General features: G+C 46.3%; 1 protein-coding gene across 6 annotated transcripts in view; it reads right to left on the bottom strand.

The window, feature by feature from the left end:
• Window positions 1-4419: 4419 nt before the first annotated feature.
• BMP2K (BMP2 inducible kinase) overlaps window positions 4420-18361 on the bottom strand; it is a 55102-nt gene continuing 41160 nt past the window's right edge. For 3 of the 6 annotated variants that reach the window (XM_074588071.1, XM_074588073.1, XM_074588076.1), the window contains 3 exons: window positions 16812-16925; window positions 5244-6675; window positions 4420-4522 (listed from right to left, as the gene is read on the bottom strand). In XM_074588071.1, the coding sequence (XP_074444172.1) occupies window positions 4510-4522; window positions 5244-6675; window positions 16812-16925 (1559 nt within the window). In that variant the 3' untranslated portion in view covers window positions 4420-4509. Of the gene's footprint in view, window positions 4523-5042; window positions 6676-16811; window positions 16926-18361 lie in introns of those variants that run through there. The other 3 variants (XM_074588074.1, XM_074588072.1, XM_074588075.1) reach the window with 3 other exon arrangements.

Genomic DNA, 18361 nt, shown 5'->3' with positions numbered 1-18361 from the left:
CTTGGAGTAACACCATTTGTGCATCACTCTCAGTGAAATGACAGACGTGTCTTGCTCAACCACGCAACTTCTGTCACCTCCCCGGGGTTTTACATACACGGGGAGACTCTCTCGAATTGCCCAGGCCCAGCAGGGAGGGGCAGGGCGTGTGTTTAACTGCACTATTCCAGTATTGTGTCCGGTATATTCCGCTAGCAATACTTCATGTTCTAGATGCGGTTTCGGAGGAGCATCTCTAGGTGAATCTGCTGATGAGCTCGCCTTTGCAACCTCCCACCTTTAGATCGAGGGCCTTGTTCCTGTCTCAAGAGCTCCAGCCGTTGCTGTTGCTGTGTCCTAGGACGAAAGGTTCATCCTGACTTTGCCTCGGCTGAAACACCAGTTTCCCACCTCTCCCCCTTTCCCACCGCCGCTTTTGCCCTCGCAGAAGTAGTTCCACTGCATGCGAAAACCAGGCATGAGAAATCCAGTGCTCGCAGTTACGCTGCAAAAACACAACAAAAAAAAAAACCTGAGCCAGAACATTTTTGTAACTGCTTTTGTAACTGCAGGGGCTGAAAACAAACCAACCCTCTATCATCGGAGATGTCACGGGCAGAAAAGCTCTGACCGCAGGCGTATCTGGCCGGCAGGGACCTGGTGCCCTCCGTTACCGGCGCCTGTCCTCATCCCGTCCTGCAGCGCGTGGCCGGCGCCCACAGAGCGTTTATGGGCAATAACCCTCAGCCTGCCCCCAGCCCTCTGCCTCTCGCCCTCTGCCAAGCCTTTGAGCCAGGGGCAGCCTGCAGACGCAAGAGACCCCCTTATCCATGAAAAACTACCTGTTCAAAGCAAGAATTTAATTGCTGCGGTGGTTCGTTTTGATGTCAGGTGAAGCCTCCAGTTAAAATGCGTTTCCTTGCGGCTCTGCTCGTAACAAAATTACGAGTGGAACAGGCAATCGGCAAACGACAGAGCAGCAGGACATCGGCTACTATTTAGTAAGCGAGTCCATCTTTTCTTGACCATTTCATTCTTACTTCAGCTTACCTAGGACTAAAATCAGTACTAGAACAAACCGCTCTGGCAAACAATTGCTAGAAGGGGGTCAGATCACATGAAAATTAGGTCTTGAAGCTCAGGTGTGGAACGAAGTGCTCGGAGGTGGCACTGGGAGCTGTCATTCCCAGCCTGGCTATAGGAAAGGGACCAAGCTTCAGCTATCGCCCAGGAATCGGGACTCATCCTTGCGAAACCGTGCTGCAGGAGGGCTTTAAAGAGTAATGCTGAGCCGAAGGAATTAAAAATAGTATACGATCAACAGGTTTTTAACAAGCTGGACAAAGAAAGATGATTGGGCAGCAAATACAAATATTTTAAAACATTTTTAAAAGAGCGACAGGAGCCTACAGCCACAAAGAGCCATCAGTGGAAGCAGCACTGCTTACGGCGGGTAAACTGAAGCCTAAACGTGAATTCTTAATGATGCACTGTTGAAGGAGATCTGCAAAGTCACTGTTATCACGTTTGTTTATTTAACAACTGCAAGTATTTTATGACGTACATCAGTTTCACAAAAAAGTTAAAAGTTCTCTGTTTAGTGGTACACAAAAAAGTTTTAGAAACTTGAAGTCTAACAAGAAATGGAAGGGTAGTTCAGGAAAGTGCACTTAAAAGCTGAATGCCAGCAATTTTAAAATAGTTTTTATGCTCTTTAATATCAGGTGATGCCTCAGTCACAAATTTAGCTATACGCGCCATTCCCTTGATTTTCCTCTCCGAAGAAGCACTACAGCAAAGTAACGCAGCAGCCACCCTCTGCGCGGTTTTGGCTTTTGCAGCTTTCACTCATACTCGCTCCCTCAAGTCACACAAAGCGACTGTGGCTGCTCTGTTACTAAAAACACTGCAATTCCAGGAGATGCATGATGTGTGCGAGCATGTGTATATTTTATATATACTTTTCATATATAAAAATACACGCTATAGTATAAAAAAATTCCAGATAAACTCTTATTCTCACAGTAGCAAATATATCAACTTATTTTCACAGTACTTGGTTTTACTCACTGGGACACCCAGGATAATTCAAAGTCACCCCCTCCAAAGCGGGTATCCACGGCTCCCGCACTACGCAGGCCGGGCACAGCAACTGCGCCCGCCTCGAGGCCCTTTGAGGCCACAGAGAAACGCGAATATCGTATTTTTCTTTCAACGAGCACAACCGTTAAGGGCTTCTCAGTACCTCTTGACAGACTCTCTCTCGAGCAGCCGATTCTCAAAGGCCTGTGGTTCACCCATTCAGCACGCTGAAAGGGGAGCTGTACAAATCGGTGGCTGTTTTGGGTTGGAAGGGAAGCGTCAGCTCCTTACCTTGCCGTTCCTGTCCTCAGGGACAGTGCGCTTCGTGCCTACCCCGGCAAGGGCTGTCCCATGTTTCAGGCATGGTCACACCACGCTCCCTGGCACGCACGCGCATGGGCGCACACAGCAAATAAAGGCAAAAGGGTTTCGCCTTCCCCGACAGTACCACATCTCGTCTCTGCTGAACAGTGGATCTCAGCTGAAATTAAACCCAAACTTGGGTTTAATTGTGTATAAACAATGTATACCAAGCAAAGTCAACTTAGCGAGGCATACTAATCGCTTCTCAGTCACAAGAAAGCATAAAATAACTTTAGAAACCAAAAAGTTACGCTTATGCAAAAACCTGTTTCACGACTAGAATACAAAGAGCAAGGTTTATTAAGGCCATTAGAAAGCAAACGTCATCGGCCATACCTCACATGCAGCCAGAGGCACTATGCCAGCTTTAGCCTAACTTGGGTTTACAGTTTTCTCTCATCTCCCTTCAGCTTTCCCGTCCTGTAACAGCCACCTGCGGACCCTCTGCCCAAAACCGAACCAACCCGCCGCAGAAGGGACGCCTCTGGCGCGCCTCAGCCCGAGGCTCGGGGTGAACAGCCCAAACCCAGACGCGGCAGGGAGGGAAGAGCTCAGGAGGAGGCGGCCGGAGGGCAGCTCGTACGCACGCGCAGAGAAAGGACAACAGGGAAAAGACAAGACAGTTAACCTGAGTATCAGCAAATGCTACAAAACTTGGCGTGCGCTTCTTACAGCCTTTGGCACAAACACCCCCGCTGAGAACTGCAGTAACCAAGCCTAAGAAACTCCTGTGCAAATAGAGTTGAAACATTTCTACTCATCACCTCCTAAAAGCTTCATTTCTAAGCCTGAAAAAGGCATACGTAACCAAGCCCAGCTTTCACCTACCTCCACTTTCACCTCGGGAGAAAGACAAAACCGAGGAAGATGAAGGCAATGAAGGTGTACAGATATGTATGAGCTATTTTCAAATTCCAGGCCCAGGGGAAGCACTCCCGCATGTATCCGAGGGAGCGTTTTATCAAACCAACCCCCAAAGGAGCCAAGGGACTTGTTTTTGATGTGTTGTTTTCAACAAATATTGTAAGGGATCCACCCCCACCCTCACAGATCTCAGGACGACTGTGTAACCAGCAGGAGACTGACTTGGGGAGGAGCGGGGGGAAGCACAACCCTAAATATTTCACTTTACCTCCAGTGAAAGAGGGCAGGGAACACGGGGACACACAACCAGGAACCCTTATGTCCTCCATATATAAACATCCACCTGTGGACTCATCCGCATTCAGGAGAGCGGGGTATAAAGTTGAGACACGCAGAGGAACTACCTCCTTCCACCTCCTCTTTGGGACTGCCAGCGAAAGGGTAAATGGGAGAGTCCCGAGTCACGCCGGCTCTGCAGGCGCCATAGGTGGCTCGGCACAAGTTGCAGGCACTGGAGAAACCGCCCTGCCAGCACGGCACGACTGCTACGACACGGTAACGACATCTTCTCCTCGACGAGTCTCTTCCCGTCACCTTCCCGTCACCCGGCGGCACGACGTACCGTGTGGTGGGACCGGGGTCCCGTCTGTAAGGCTTCGAGGTGTGAACGCAGGTCCGGGGCAGAGCCGGCTGCTGCACGCTGCCTGCTGCCCACCACCCTTGGCTCTCCCAAGCCAAACCGCCTCCAGAGGAGTTTCTGCAAAGCTCAGTGCATTTGGCAAAACTTTCTTATAAAATACACTTAGGTACAACAACAGAATCATCAGAACTTAAAAGAACATTAGGTTACAGTCATTGCATAAAATTATTATTGTTTTAAAAAACAATGGGTTTGAAAGAATACAAGTTTTCTTGCAATAAAAAACCAAGGGGAAAAAAAAAAGGTATTTTCAGACAGAATTCCCAATTCGTAATCAAATAAATCTGATGGTTGCATCTCACAGTCAACCGCACAAGTCATGTGAAATACTCCGTACGTGCCAGATGATCTCCTCAGGTAGAGCAGCCTCCCTTCCCAGCGCGCTGAGGAGTCTCCGACGTGCTGCAAACGCCGGCTGCATCCCTGCTGGTCCGCTCCCCTACAGTCAGGCTTTTCGTCTCACAAACCATTATATTCTCCGTATCTTTTTTAACTCTAAACTTCCAGTTTGCTATTTTACATTAATGGCACTTACTGTAAAAAAAAAAAAATAAATTTTTGAACATTGAGGCACACAAAAAATAATCTGCCTTTCGTCTCTGCAGCTGCATAGATGCCTACCAGGTCCCAGGCCACGGCCCTGCTCTGGAATTCTGGGCCACAGCCCCTTGAGGACTTGGCTTCTTAATTTTTACAATTAATAAAGGTAGTTTTCACCTAGGAAGCAAAGACTCAACTATTTCCAGTAGATCAATCTGGATATTAGTACACTTTGTTTCTTGGGTCTACTGCGACTGAGAGGCGAAGAACCACGGCGGTTCCATTAGCCCACCTGTACGCATGGAAAGCCTTTCTCGTGCCTCTCCGCCCGTCCCCCTCCCTCTGGCTCAGCACATCCCAGAGGACCGAAAAGGCAACGCCAAAGTGCAGAATGACAGCCTGTTCCAGGGCCCAAAGTCAGTGACAGACACCGATTCACATCTGACTTCTCTTTTCATTCTGGGAGCCATCTCTCATAACAAAACGATGCTCCTGGTTTGTTTTTTCTATTTTTCTAAAAAAAAACCCCAAAACAATAAAAATCTGCCATCATTCTAAATTTCATCATTCAAGTTGGCCATGCCTTCTTGAACTTGAACAAACCGTACAACCCACATCCCTGTCAATTCAACCAGATAAATTACTCCACTAATTAAAACCTCTATTGAATAACTTGGAGGAGGCAAAGGCGGGGGAACCCATTGGAAGCATTTACTGTTTGGAAGGAAACGGAGCGGCTCCGAAGGGATCTAACTCTAGTCCCTGCTGCTGCTGGCTCTGCGCGCTCTGCACAACCAGTTCGGTGAATGGTACGGCACCAAAGTCATCGGTTTTCAGCCCCTCGCTGCCGTGAATGGCTCCGTGCAAGGAGCTCTGCCGAGGTCTCCCAGCCACTACTACCGTGCCGTGATCCCCGCGGCTGTCCCCAAACCCTTGATGCTGGGGATGCCGCATCAAGTCCGGCGGGTGGAAGGGTTTGGCTCCGAAAGGATCCAGCAGACTCTCGTCCGTCTGCAGAGGGTTGGTTCGGTCTTTGCTGTCAGTCAACGCGACGCTGATGTTCTCTTTGGAGTCCGAGATAGTCAGGAACTCGTTGCTGCTCTGCGAGTCCCTGCGGCCTGCTTTCTTGTGCCTGCGGGCTCTCTCAGGGGTGCGGTAGCTGGGCTTCATTGCCTTTTTCGTGGTGGTCGGGGTGCCGTGGTGCCGCTTCCCGTTGTTCTTCGAGACCTCCTGCTTCATGCGCCTTTGGCGGGAAGAAAGTTTCTGCAGGTTACGCTGCTGCTTCACCTTCTGCTGCTGCTGACTCCCTGTGATCTCTTCAAAAGGAACCAGCCCAAACAGGTCCTCTTTGCTCCCACCGGTCTTGGGGAGAAGAGAAGGCTGAAATGGGGTGCAGCCAAAAATATCGAGGCTTCGCGGAGAGGCTGGGGAGAGCAGAGGCTCAGTTCCCGACACTTGGCCATCTTGCTGAGACACCTTTTTGCTGAAGGGGGCTTTTGTGAAAACATCAAAGTCATCCTGCTCCTGGTTCAGGCTGGGAAAAGCCACCTGAGAAGAGACATCTTTGTCCACCTTCTCTCTTGCCTGAGGCTGCAGAGTGAAAAAGGGCACTGCCCCAAAGACATCAAATTCTTGGCCAGGGTTCTCCTTGATTACGGTACTTGGCACCTCAGACAAGGACAGATGCATTGAACTGGGTTCTTTGATTTCACCGCTGCCCACACCATCTCTGAACCTCCTGCTCAGGAGCCCGTCCACAGATTTGTGCTTGGTACGATCAGAATCGGAGTCAGAACTTTGCTTCTCTTCCTCCTCTTCCTCCACCTCTTCCTCAGAGTCCATGAGGAGAGGTCGGTGGCCTAAATTCTCTGGTTCTGTATCGTTGTCGTCATTGAAGTCTCCATTCTCTCCTTGCAAGACTTCCTCATCCTCCTGTTCTTCCTCTTCCTCACTGCTCTTGGGAGAAGGAGGATCAGATTCAAAATCACTCTCTGACTCATCACCACCTTTTGTCACTTGTCCCTCTGCGGTTTTCCTCCCTGGACGGGGGTCTCTAAAAGCATGGCTCAGTTTTCCAGCCTTGGTTGGGGTCCCTACATTATTTCCTTGATGGTTGGCTGAGTTGTCTGCTTGCTTTCCAGGGGAACCTGCAGATCCGAAGAAAAATGCAAAACAAAACATGAAATACACTCTTAAAGTCTACACTGACTCCACACACGCCAATGCCACACATATCAAGAGCCGACACAAACATGTATTCTGTACTTACTGAGGGAAACGAGGTAAAATTAGATGTAATATTTCAAACAACACTCCTAAAACTGATCAACAGTCAGACCTTCTAGCTGTACTCCCCAAGCACGAGACGCCTAGAAATCCAATACTAATATTTTTTGGGTATGGAGGGGGGAAAGAAGGGACACAGGTGATCTCCAGAGCCAGATCTGGAGACACACTCATTAGGCAGCCGCTCCCTCCAGGGAAACGGGAGCTTGAAACATTTTAAGTTGATTGATTGGTTTTTTTGAAAAGCAGACAACCTATTTCCTGAAGTGCTTCTGCTTTGATAGTCTGCTCTGACAAACTTACTGCTCCAGTCACGAAAGCAGCCAGCACAGGCAAAAGACAAGTATTCAGCAGTTTCAGACAATTCGCTTCAGATCCCGGGTACCGCTTTCCAGCAACACCAGAGCTCACGGGGCTCTGCCGGCCTACAGCCCTCACCAAGCCCTCCGCGGGGCAGGGCCTGCACACCACAGGGCACACGCGCCCTGCTGAGGAGCACGTCCCTTAAGGCTGCCTTTTGGAGAGGTTCTCCAAGACTGTAGGAGAGTTCTTGCCACGCAGACAGGTACAGATGGCAAGACCGACGTATTGCACGTAGTTGCAAAAGGGAAAGGAGCACAGGATGCCCTGTTAGTCCCCAGCCTTCCCTCTCCCACGCTTTCCCAACACGAGACAATCCTACTCAACACCTCCAAGATAACCAGGTCCCTCTAAGCTCTGTGAAAATCAGGGACTGGGTGAGGGAGAAGCGTGTCCGGGTCCAAGCTGCGGGGAAGGTGACGTGAGGTCACTGTCCCTCGGTGCTGCCCTCGGGGGCACCCACTCCTTACCCGAGCTGAGGCAGGGGGACCTGGCGCCCACCAGCAGCCCCAGCAGGGAGCCGGGTTTGGGGGTTTTTGCCTCACTGGTGTGTTTTGGGGCATCCAAAGGGAAAGGGACAAGGCACCAGTCCCCGTGGGGCGACAGCAAGGTCATCAGCTAACGTAACGACACGGAAATGGAGATGCTGTGACAGCAACACTGGAGAGCTTCAACCTTCTTAAAAACAACCAAAAGCGACGCTTGCCTTGGCAAACCCCTGCTCAGAGAACGTCTTTTTCTCTAGTGACACTGAAGCTGCACATTCAGCCCCTTCTAACTTCTAGCATAGCTATTCAGGCAGAGAAAAGCTATGGCTTTAACTTAAATTTGAAAGAAGCGTTTTCTTGTTTGTTTCTAAACAGGATGTCAGCTCAGTTGTGCTACGGGAAGGAAATTTACCTATTTATTTTATTCCGACACCTTCACTCCCGCTATTTACTGCCTGACAACCAGAGCTAAGAGAACAATTCACTGACGGCTCTTTCGTGGGGCGGTCAGCTCAGGAATACTGGGAGCAGGAAAAACTTTCCGTCGGTAAAAGCAAGGGATGGCAAGCGTGGCACTCGCCAGACTCACAGAGAACAAATCCCTCCCTGTGTCGGAGCCCCGCTGCTGCACAGAGATGTTTTCAGGAGCAAAACTGCCTGTGGGATTTCTATTTGGAGAGGACGCATAGGAGGAAAAGCAAAAAGCTCAGTCTCAGCCGGGAAAAGCAAATTTCCTCTTGAGATGTCCTTTTCTCTAGGACACAGACCACACGTCAGCCACGCTGCTTTAAGAATGTATAACTGATCGTGTAACGCTCGTCGCAGCAATGAGAATTCACCTCTGTGCAGACACAGAGCAGCCAGGGAAAATGCACGCGCAATACCCCCCGGCCAGGCTGCGTTAGTCACCCCGGCCTGAGCACGGGCTGGGTACAACCTTCAGAGGGGACCAGAACAACGGCAAACCCAACTGTGGGTTTATGTTCAAACGTCAGCGTTTGGGATGCTGTTCAAATCCCCGTTTATATTCACCGGTGGCCCCACCGAGTTCTCTCTTACCGCCAGGAACAGGGGCTGCTCCTCCGCAAAGCGGTTACGACCAACTCCGGTCACAGCTGGCCCTCCCACCTAGCCCGAGTTAACACCTGCCCTTTACCGCTTCGTTCAACAGCTGCTGGAACGCGATCGTCTCCACGTGTTCACCCCACCGACAAAGCCGGGGAGGGAAGTGTGCACCAGTCCTTTCTCTGAATAAAATCTTCAGCCAGAATCCAGCTCGCGAGTCTATGGGTTTTGTAATACGCAAAATAATTTCTTTGGTAATTTCTTCTTTCACAGGAAAATTAGCAAGTAACTTCCAGGCCAAGCCAAATTTTTTTCTTTCAATGCTGTGATTTAGACCAAAATATTAAGTTTTACAGGAACAGTTTCTTCCTTTTTAAAAAGGCATTAATAGCCGATTTCTTTATCCAGTAGCCATTTTGCTCTTCTGCAATCACACTTAAAGTAATACTAAAAATTCTGCAGCAATATATTTTGTGTACGGATTTAAAAACAAGATGAGCAGAATGACTAAAAACATCAGGTGATTAGGGCTTTGAGCTGTTTCTTCTTTGCTTCTGGTGTCAGATTGCTTCTTATCTACTGTAATTTTAAATACTACACATTTGCTTTACCCACTAAATTAGAATCTGGATTATTTGGCTGCTTGCTTTAGATTTCCCAAAGGTACAGCCTTCCCATTGCACTATATAACCCTCTATGTTCCAAATCCTGCTCTTTCCAATGTTTACTGAAACGCTAATGTTAACAAAAATGCAATTAGATTTCAAAGGAGAGGCAAAAGGAAATATTTCTAGGTTAGACGTTAACACCACTTACACAACAAAAACCCCAAACCTTTTCTATATGTCAGTAACTGCAGGAGTTGAGGTTCCCAAGGAGTGATTATACCTTTGCACATCATTTCTATACGCAGAAAACAATTTATAAAAGTAGGTTTTTTTCAAGGCAAGAAACGAACCTTGGTGCATCTAATATACCTGACTTCCCAAACGGTTTAAATATTATTTGTTAGTTGCTGCCACAGTCACACTCACTGGAAAACAAACCACGCGGAGCAGCGGACCTCTCTGGACACAGCACACATCAAACAGGACTCGGCAATACACGGCAAAACACTTCAAGCATCACCCAAACCATGCTCAGCGCGTGGCACTGGCACACACGCCACCCCAACCGCTCTTAATAGACCCACCTCTAATTGTTATTCTCCCTGACAACGCACAGCAAATTATTTTAGGAATCGGTCATCCAAGCAACCTAGTTTTTAAGGAATCTATATTAGCATCCTAAGTGTCCCTTCTCGAGCCTAGCGACTACCACCTCTAGAACGCTGGGGGTGAAGCCAGGAACGATCACCAAGCGACCCCCGTTGCTGGAGATGGGTGTCCCACAGCAGAGGCCACCTGCTCGCTGGGCCTTTCCTTCGCACTCCTGGAGCTCTGAACCGCTCTGCCAGGCACTGCTGAGCACACCACTCAGCGACAGAGGCCGGGAAGGTGCCTGAACAGCTAGCAAATTATTGCAAACTTGAAACAGTTGTTCTTTTTTACAACGCTTTCCCCACGGCCATCTGTTTTGGCACTAGCCAGTTTTGTGGCCTCTGGTTGTTCTAAGGACGAGGGGACTGAATCATCGCCCACGGAACGCAGCACACGGCACCCTTTTGGACGGCAAGAATGGAGAAGCGCACAGGAAAAGGATGCTCGAGCCTGTGCAATTTTAAATGTCTGTCCCTGCACATGAGAAAACCTTTTCTGACGTATCTCCATTCGTCAGCCACTCAAAGATATTGCAAGCATATTTATTTTCCCAGCCGCAACATCATCGCAGCACCAGGCAATTAACTGCCTATTAGCTCATCGGCTTCACGCCCCCCATTTCACTACAAACGGTTCCTCGACAAGGTTTCTGGATTTCTATCTCTTCAGCCCTCGCTATTACGTTTTTATCACAGCAGGCAATTTATGTTCCTGTATTGCGTACAGACTCAGAATTGTGGAAAAGGCAATGAGTTCTGCCGTGATTAGAAACTCACTGTTACGGTACAGCTCGGTATTATTAAAAGTTCAGAACCAGCACCTACGACCCCACCGGCACAACTCCAACAGCAAAGCAAGGGGCACGCAGCAGGACCTGCTCCCGCTATGCCCTTTTCAAGAAAGCACTTTCATCTCTGAGATTTTTCAAGAGGGATGCCCTCGCTGCGCCCACGATTGCATCTTTCAGGAAAGAGCAAGCAGCTTGCTTTACTCTTCGCTTTGTGTTGAGGTGGTGTAAACAAACAGCCAGCAGCTCCGGGCAGCCGTCAGTGAGAGAAACCATCTCTGCGGGCACCTTCTTGTCCACAGCGCCTCTGGTCTAGTCCCCGTAACAGGGAGAAAATTGCGGCAGGCTGGTGTCAAACCAAAGAAACAAAAATATCCTCCACAAAGTTGTCAAGTTTACGCCCACGACACGAATATTTTATTTTTCTACACTACATTCCCCCTCGCTCGCTCCTGAAAAAGTTAGCAAACTAAACAAATACAAAGAGCACTACAAATAGAAACCATGCCCCAAAGGGGAAAATTCCCTGGTTAATGACAATTTAATGCTCTGGCCAAACAGATTTTAAAAATGAAGTGTTCTGTCACGTTGATTTCATGCAATCTTCTCAACCTAAACTGCTGCAGAGACCGTGCAGATATGTATTTATACAAAAAAGCTGCAGAATGTTGAGTAACATCTGTTTGCAATGTACTGTCCAGATTACCACACTTCTAATCAGGTTTGCGTCTTGTAGGAGACGATTGTTCTTCCCTCAAAGGCGAGCCAGGTGGAACATCTTTAATCGTATAAGAAGATCCCAGTCTTCAAGGAAATTTTCTGTTCTGATGTTCTTTTTCGAGACATGGGATTATAAGAGGATGAATTCCCCCTAACAACTGCAGTAATTACATGCCTTCTGCTGGTCCATCATTTTCGGGGATTGCGGGGGTGGCCGAAGAGTGGGGCATAAGGGCTTTAAGCTCTCTGTGAATTGGTAGCATACTGCCACCATCACTTCAGAACGATTTACCACGTCAGGCCCGCGGATTACCCGCATGCTGCGCCTAAATCTGCACTATTGCTTTGACAACAGCCAGAGCAGCAGCTGCTGAATATTGTTACGGATTTACACCGCTTTCCACCTTTACTTTCACGAAGAACAAAAGTGGGAGAACAAAACACTTGTGCCTGGAATCTACTGCTTAGACATCCTTTCAAATAATTACTCTGCAGGTTGAAGCGTGTTGTAGAAAAAGAAGATGTGAAAGGGGATGCTGATAGGTCTATGATTCGAAGAAAAAATAAGAACTGGCCTACTGAATCATTTTGGGTAGGAAAAGCACACCAGATAAATATCGCTTATTCTTGCGGTGTATGAATAAGTTCAAGTTTCTTCAGATGTGTTATCTACCAAAGGTAAAGTCTAAGGATTATCTTGATACAGGGAAAGACCCTGAACTTGCGTTTAGGAAGTGCTATAAAGAATACCTGAAACCATAAGCCGGGAGGGGTTATGAAGTAATGTAAGCAGGAGTTTCAGTGATCACAAAGATTGATATTAACTTTTTTTTAATTGTCAAGTTACAACAGCCATATCAAGATGTGGGTCTGGGCATCTTTTAACAAACAATTCAAGAACCTCCATTGCCAAAGCCACGTGGACTGGTTTTAGTGTGACAGGGGATGTCGGCTCAAGTATTTTTGTTACTTCTGTTCTCACGTTCGCAGGTTCTTACTAAATTGTGGTGAGCTGTGCGTCTTTTCAAGCTCCAGGCTGCGTGGTAGTCCAAGGGCTCCAAAGCCGCGATGTAGAAACTGGCAGTTGTTTGAAACCGTGGTAGAAGCAATATACCAAAAAGTAACCAAAAGAACAGTCGTCACCCACATTTCTTCCTGCCAGAAGGCGGCAGTTTGCCACTGTAACAGGGTAAAGGCCAATGTTCAGCTTTTGCAGCAGTCCTTCCAGGGAGGTGTTGTGTGCAGGTCTCCAGAGGATTCCCACCGCACGGGGATCTGGCCTGCAGCGGGCTGCTTCCTCCACACCCACACAGCTGTGACCAGTCAGTTACATACATACAAACACCACCACGTCTACAGGACAGAAGATGAGCTTTACAAACACTGAGGAGAACAGTTAAATAGACGACCTGAACCTTATCCCATGAAGACAAGCCAGAAGACGGCTCACTGAGATGCTCCACAGGACCAGGACGACTCGCAGACAGCTTCAGGCCAGCACTTGCGAAGAAATTCCCATCACCGTTTCCCCAACATCTCTACTTCTCACACCATCCATCTGCATCATTTTCGGAGTTACCTCATATCTTTTATTACTTCTCTGAATTCCAGTATTAAGCTGCAGGAAGCAAAAGGCAATCTAGCCCAGTTTAACCCCAGGAAGAATTAGTGTAAACAAACATAAGATAGTAAAAGGCCACAGAGTACAACTCAACAGCTAACTGCACTATATTCGTGACATTTCCCTCCTGTAACTTGAAGATAGCAGAAAATGTGTTTCTCTCCTGAGTTTCTGAAACACTCAACTTGGTGTTAACAAAGGATGTTATAACACAAGCTGGTTAACACTCTCCCAAATCAAAAGCTTCCATTCCAAAATGCTGACCACAGAAGACAATTTTTCCACCATCCAGTTTTTCCAGGCATTCGTAAACCAGCATCTGCCTTCCATATGTCAGGTACCTGTCCTAATACCCCATGACTGTCTACCGAACTGTATTTTCTTCTTTTTCCTAAGAAGTTTCCAATGTTGGTTTTGTTTATACGAGATTGACCACTGGAATTATTTCTCAAGCCAGTTCTCTTCTCCAGGCATCTCAAGTTCTACGCCATTACTGCTTTCCACAACCATGTAGGCATAAAATAGTGCACGTAGCAGTTTACACGTAGTATTTGTGAAAACACTTGTAATTGATTAAACACCAAGCGTGAGTAACACTAAGTGTTTCTACACTGTTTTCCTATCGATCCAATAATACGTTAGTCCATTTCACACAGCCATTTGCCCTCGGCACGGCACGCCAAGTGCCATCCATGTTGCTGCTGGCTCTCCATTCCCACCTCAGAAGAATAAGGACAGACGCTCTGGCGGATAAGCAGCCTCAGTCCATCCAGTTACAGGTTCTCCTTCCCGGCGATCCTCGCAGCGGCCTGAAATGCACTCGGCTCCACAGGGAAAATCCCAAGGGCTCACAACTCTCAGCGACCCAGGATCCTTTCCAGCCATGATAAGAGGTTTCATGTTTCCACCTCTGCGTCTCCCTTGCATCACCTTCCCAGACACATGTAAATGTACCTGATAGCGCTTATTTTGCTGGGCATCCAGCACCTTATGTTACACTGTTAAGTTAAGAGATGATATGTGATCTTCAGCTTCTTGCTGCTGTCTCCTATCAGCTGACAGAAATTAGTTTAGTCCAGTGCTGCTTTCAGCAGAGAACCCTTAAGCCCCCGAAACAAAAGAAATACTCCGGGTGACTCTACTCAGCTACAGTCCATGTACAACAAACATTTATGAACCCGAGACCTATGTCACACTGCAAAAAAAAAAAAAAAAAGCAGAAAGACACAGTTCCAACTCAAAGGTTGTTAATACAGTAGAACACATCTTTAATAGGAACTGTCACTTTTTAAGAAAGTTAAATTTCTTATATTTATTTTAAATAGTGCATATTGATAACATCAACAATTCGTCTCATCATAATTCAACAAGTCAAAATCCAGCAATCAGAAACCTGGGTGAACAGTGATAACATGCTCCACGTTTGCGCTGTAGACGCGTCACAGCAAGGAAGTGGAAGTTCTGCTTGAACTAAATCAAGACAGTCTCCCACCCAACCGCTGAAATTGCTCTCGAGGGATTAAACCTCTGTTCCACTTTCTATTCAGTCACCTTCCCTTTGATGCCCTGAATAAGGTACGTGTTACATCTTTTACAATCACAAGGAACAAACCATAAAGAACATATTATACAAAAATATTAAGTACAATAGGAAATCAAAATACTAGGGACTTTTGTCAAGTTTGTCCTAGGAAGCACTAAACTAGAAATAAAATATGTCTAACTCAACACCGTTCTGCTTTTCTTAGTTGTCTTGCAAGACCTCATTTCAAGACATCTCCACCAAGAATTCCACAGGGAGAACAAAGCAGCTTTTAAAAGACATATCTTCAGATTTAAACATTTATCTTCTCAGACTTGTTTGCTATGTGTAGTTCACTGTTAACACAGAACTAAAAATACCTTCCTTGAAGTCAGTCCAGTAAGTGCACTTGTTTGAATTCCAGTTATGAGTCAGTATAGAAAAGGCCACTGAAAAAAGTATGGGGTTTTTTTTTTTCCTCCAATGAAACAGGTTACAGTTCACAACCAACTCAACATTTCTCAAGCAGCCTGGCTTTTCAGCCACGACTAAACCTGATTTTTTGGGGGTTTTTTTTGGTTTTGTTTTTTTTTTTTTTAAAAAAAATTTTTTTCAAGAGAAGGCATCTCCCCTTGTTTTTTATTATGTCAAGAATTAAAGCTTGGATTCGAAGTAACAAAAATAAAACATATGACATAATCAAGTGAGGCCATTCAAGCTATAACTATCTGAAAACCAGCAATGAGCAGATACATTTTGAAGACTTAAGGTGAGGAAAGAAAGAAGAAAACCCTAGACAGCCGGGTATGAATACTGAAGAGAGGAGACTAAGCACCCGATAGTCACCATCTCAGATGAACTATCACTGTTCATTTTGCAGGTGAATTTAGGCTCCCCTATGAAACAAAGCAACCTCTTCAATGAAGGCACTAGGGTAAACCCTTCCAACCTCCCACCCCTAGACTGCACCTATAGAGCAAGCATTTCTTCGCTTTCACACCGTATTGAACTACTGAATGTTAATGCCATGGCAGAAGATAAACTTGTCCTTTTCTGCAAGAGCCCAACAAAACCAGGAACTAAGAACACAGTAACAGACCTGGCATAATTAATTCCAGTCTTTCTAACAACAGGAGCAGACAGGGATGCAGAGGTATTTTTACAAACTGCCTTGGCGAATACAACAGCGTTATCCCGCTTGCTCTTGGCCACGTACAGGACGGGAGCGCTGCGGAGCATTAGGCAGCCCTAGCAGGTGATCTTCAGGAGTGCAAGATGAAACCGAAAGGAGACACGGATGCTAACTTAGGCCAAACCCAAGCGATTTATTTTAAGGCATGTTACCTGAGCTTTTGAACTTCTGTAAGAGTGGTTTCAAAACGTCACATTAAGGCACCTTTATCACATAAGCACTCTCAACAAAGCTTAGGTAGGCACTGAAGTGGCTCCATAGCTGAAGCTCTTTTCACCATTGAACTGTCATGTACGCTTTACTTTGCCACAGGTTCCAAAGAAATGTTTAAAGTGCTGATCAAACAAACGTTCAAACTGGCATTTAAGTTGCAGGATGATGTTTCACATTCACAGTCAATGTCCACATACTGTGTTATCTTTACTTCCATCCAAGGTAAAGATAGCCAAAGGTGAACCAAACCACAGAAACGAACATTCCTCCCCCTCACCCCACAGATAACATCAGATATTGTTTGTTTTGACCCAGTTTGCAGCAAAACTATGCATTAAATGCAGCAGAAGCTCACAGTCTTAACTTGGCTGGAGAACCAAACTAAAGAAGCAGCGTGAGCTGGAAGCAGACTGCAGGGAAGTAGCAAAATCTGGTCTTAGCAAAAAATTCGTCCTTAGCAAAAGCACTTGTGGTTCTACGCAAGTGATTCACACTCTACTGGTCCCACATGTTTGCACTGCGGAGACTATGTAATCTATATACTGTATAAGTACCAGGAACTGGATGCAGAAGTATTTTTTAATTTGAGGTAATCAACATATTAAAAAAAAATCCTCTTCAACTCACCTACTGTCATCATATCAAAAAATGATAATTTTTTGGTCATTTAACTGGGTGTACATACTTCAACAGATACATACATACATATATATGTGTACATATGTACACATGTATAGAGAGGAGGTAGTGATGTTACAGATGTAACTTGCCTGGGTGAGAAATGAAAGGAACAGAACCAAAGGGATCTTCAGGAGGACTTTTCTGTGGAGCAGAATGTGGCTCCACATTCTTATCTGAAGATGCTCTCCTGTCCACCAGCCTGTCTGTAAAAAACAAAATGAAACAACAAAAAATAAAATAAAATAAAACAAAAATGGCAGGACTTATGCCTATGCAAAGATATCTACTGTATGGGGTGAGGGAAGAACATCCTCTCCATTGAGAAAAGGTTAAGTTTTAAAGATAACCTACATCTTGAATTCATACTTCTTGATCCTTCAGGAAAATTCACCTGCACAGACCTATTGTTAATCCCCCTGCCCTACCAAAAGCAGCATGTATTTGGTGATGGAACGCTTTAAATGAGGATCTCTCCCACAATTTATATGCAGACTATGTAACAGAAACTACTAGTCCTTTGTGCTGTTGCGGTTTAGAAGTCAGAATCGCTATGGTTATTTAAAACACTAGATCATTCATTTTATCCAAGTTCCAGCCAGGCTTTGCCACAAAAAGAGACAAGTTGACCATCACAGTATAATAGCTATAAGTGCTTTTTATTAAACATGTAATATCTGTTTAGTAATTAAAAACAATCTGAGTATCAGAAAACGTAGAGAGATGTAGTGTCTTTTTGTATGGTCCTCAATACTTAGGAGACTGGGATTTTTATTATTTTTTTCTAAGTAGATATATAAAAAGTTTTTAACACAGTCAATAAAAGAAAAATGAAGCACGAGGAATGGTAAACAAACCTTTTTCTGTCTAAGCTCTTATTCTAACTTTGCTGCCAACTGAAGATCCAGACCATCCAGCCCAAGCACCACATTGCACCTCAGGAGGGTCCAGGAATGCCCCTTAGCCATTTAACAGCCCCCCTGCGACATGGGGTTCCACCTTCAGCGAACACCCTACACCCTCTAAGCAAAAGACACAGCATTTTCCCCTTTTTCCTTAGCAAGTAGGTGCTCTTGCAAACAATTTGCAGCACAACCTTCTCGACAATTTGCCTCTGCAGAGATGCAGCTGAACGGTGCCCTAATTCCGTACCAAGCTACCCGCACGTTCTCTATTCAGTCCCGCAATAGAGCAACCAGGAGGCTTCCGCAGGACAAGCCCCAGGGATGCGACAGCAAGCTAGTCTACCTCAGACAGATCCATATTAACCCTGGCTACAAAGCCCAAGAGTTTTGAAACTACGTGCCAGTTCTCACAGACGAGTGTTCTGTTCATATGCAAGTGTCCAGAACAGGAATTCTTTTACCTACCGTTAGACTCTCCAAAAAAATACAAGGGGCAGTTGTTCCCTTACAGGCGGCCCCTGCTTAAAACATAATCCCAAGTGGGGGCTCCCAGCGCAGGAGATGAAGTAGTTGCCCTCATCTCAATGCACACATATTGAAAGAGGGAGAGACTGACTCGAACAAAATTATCCTACAGTGATGCAGCCCCGCGGAACAGAACACTAGCCCAGACGCACCACTGACTAGCAGCTCTATGGTTTATACCCCCAGCTCTGAGCCCTGAGGACAAAACACTG

Source organism: Larus michahellis, chromosome 5 (genome assembly GCF_964199755.1).
Source record: "Larus michahellis chromosome 5, bLarMic1.1, whole genome shotgun sequence".
Classification (NCBI taxonomy): Eukaryota; Metazoa; Chordata; class Aves; order Charadriiformes; family Laridae; genus Larus; species Larus michahellis.
The sequence above is the reverse complement of the archived record's forward strand: the minus strand, read 5'-3'. Positions and strand labels throughout refer to the sequence as shown.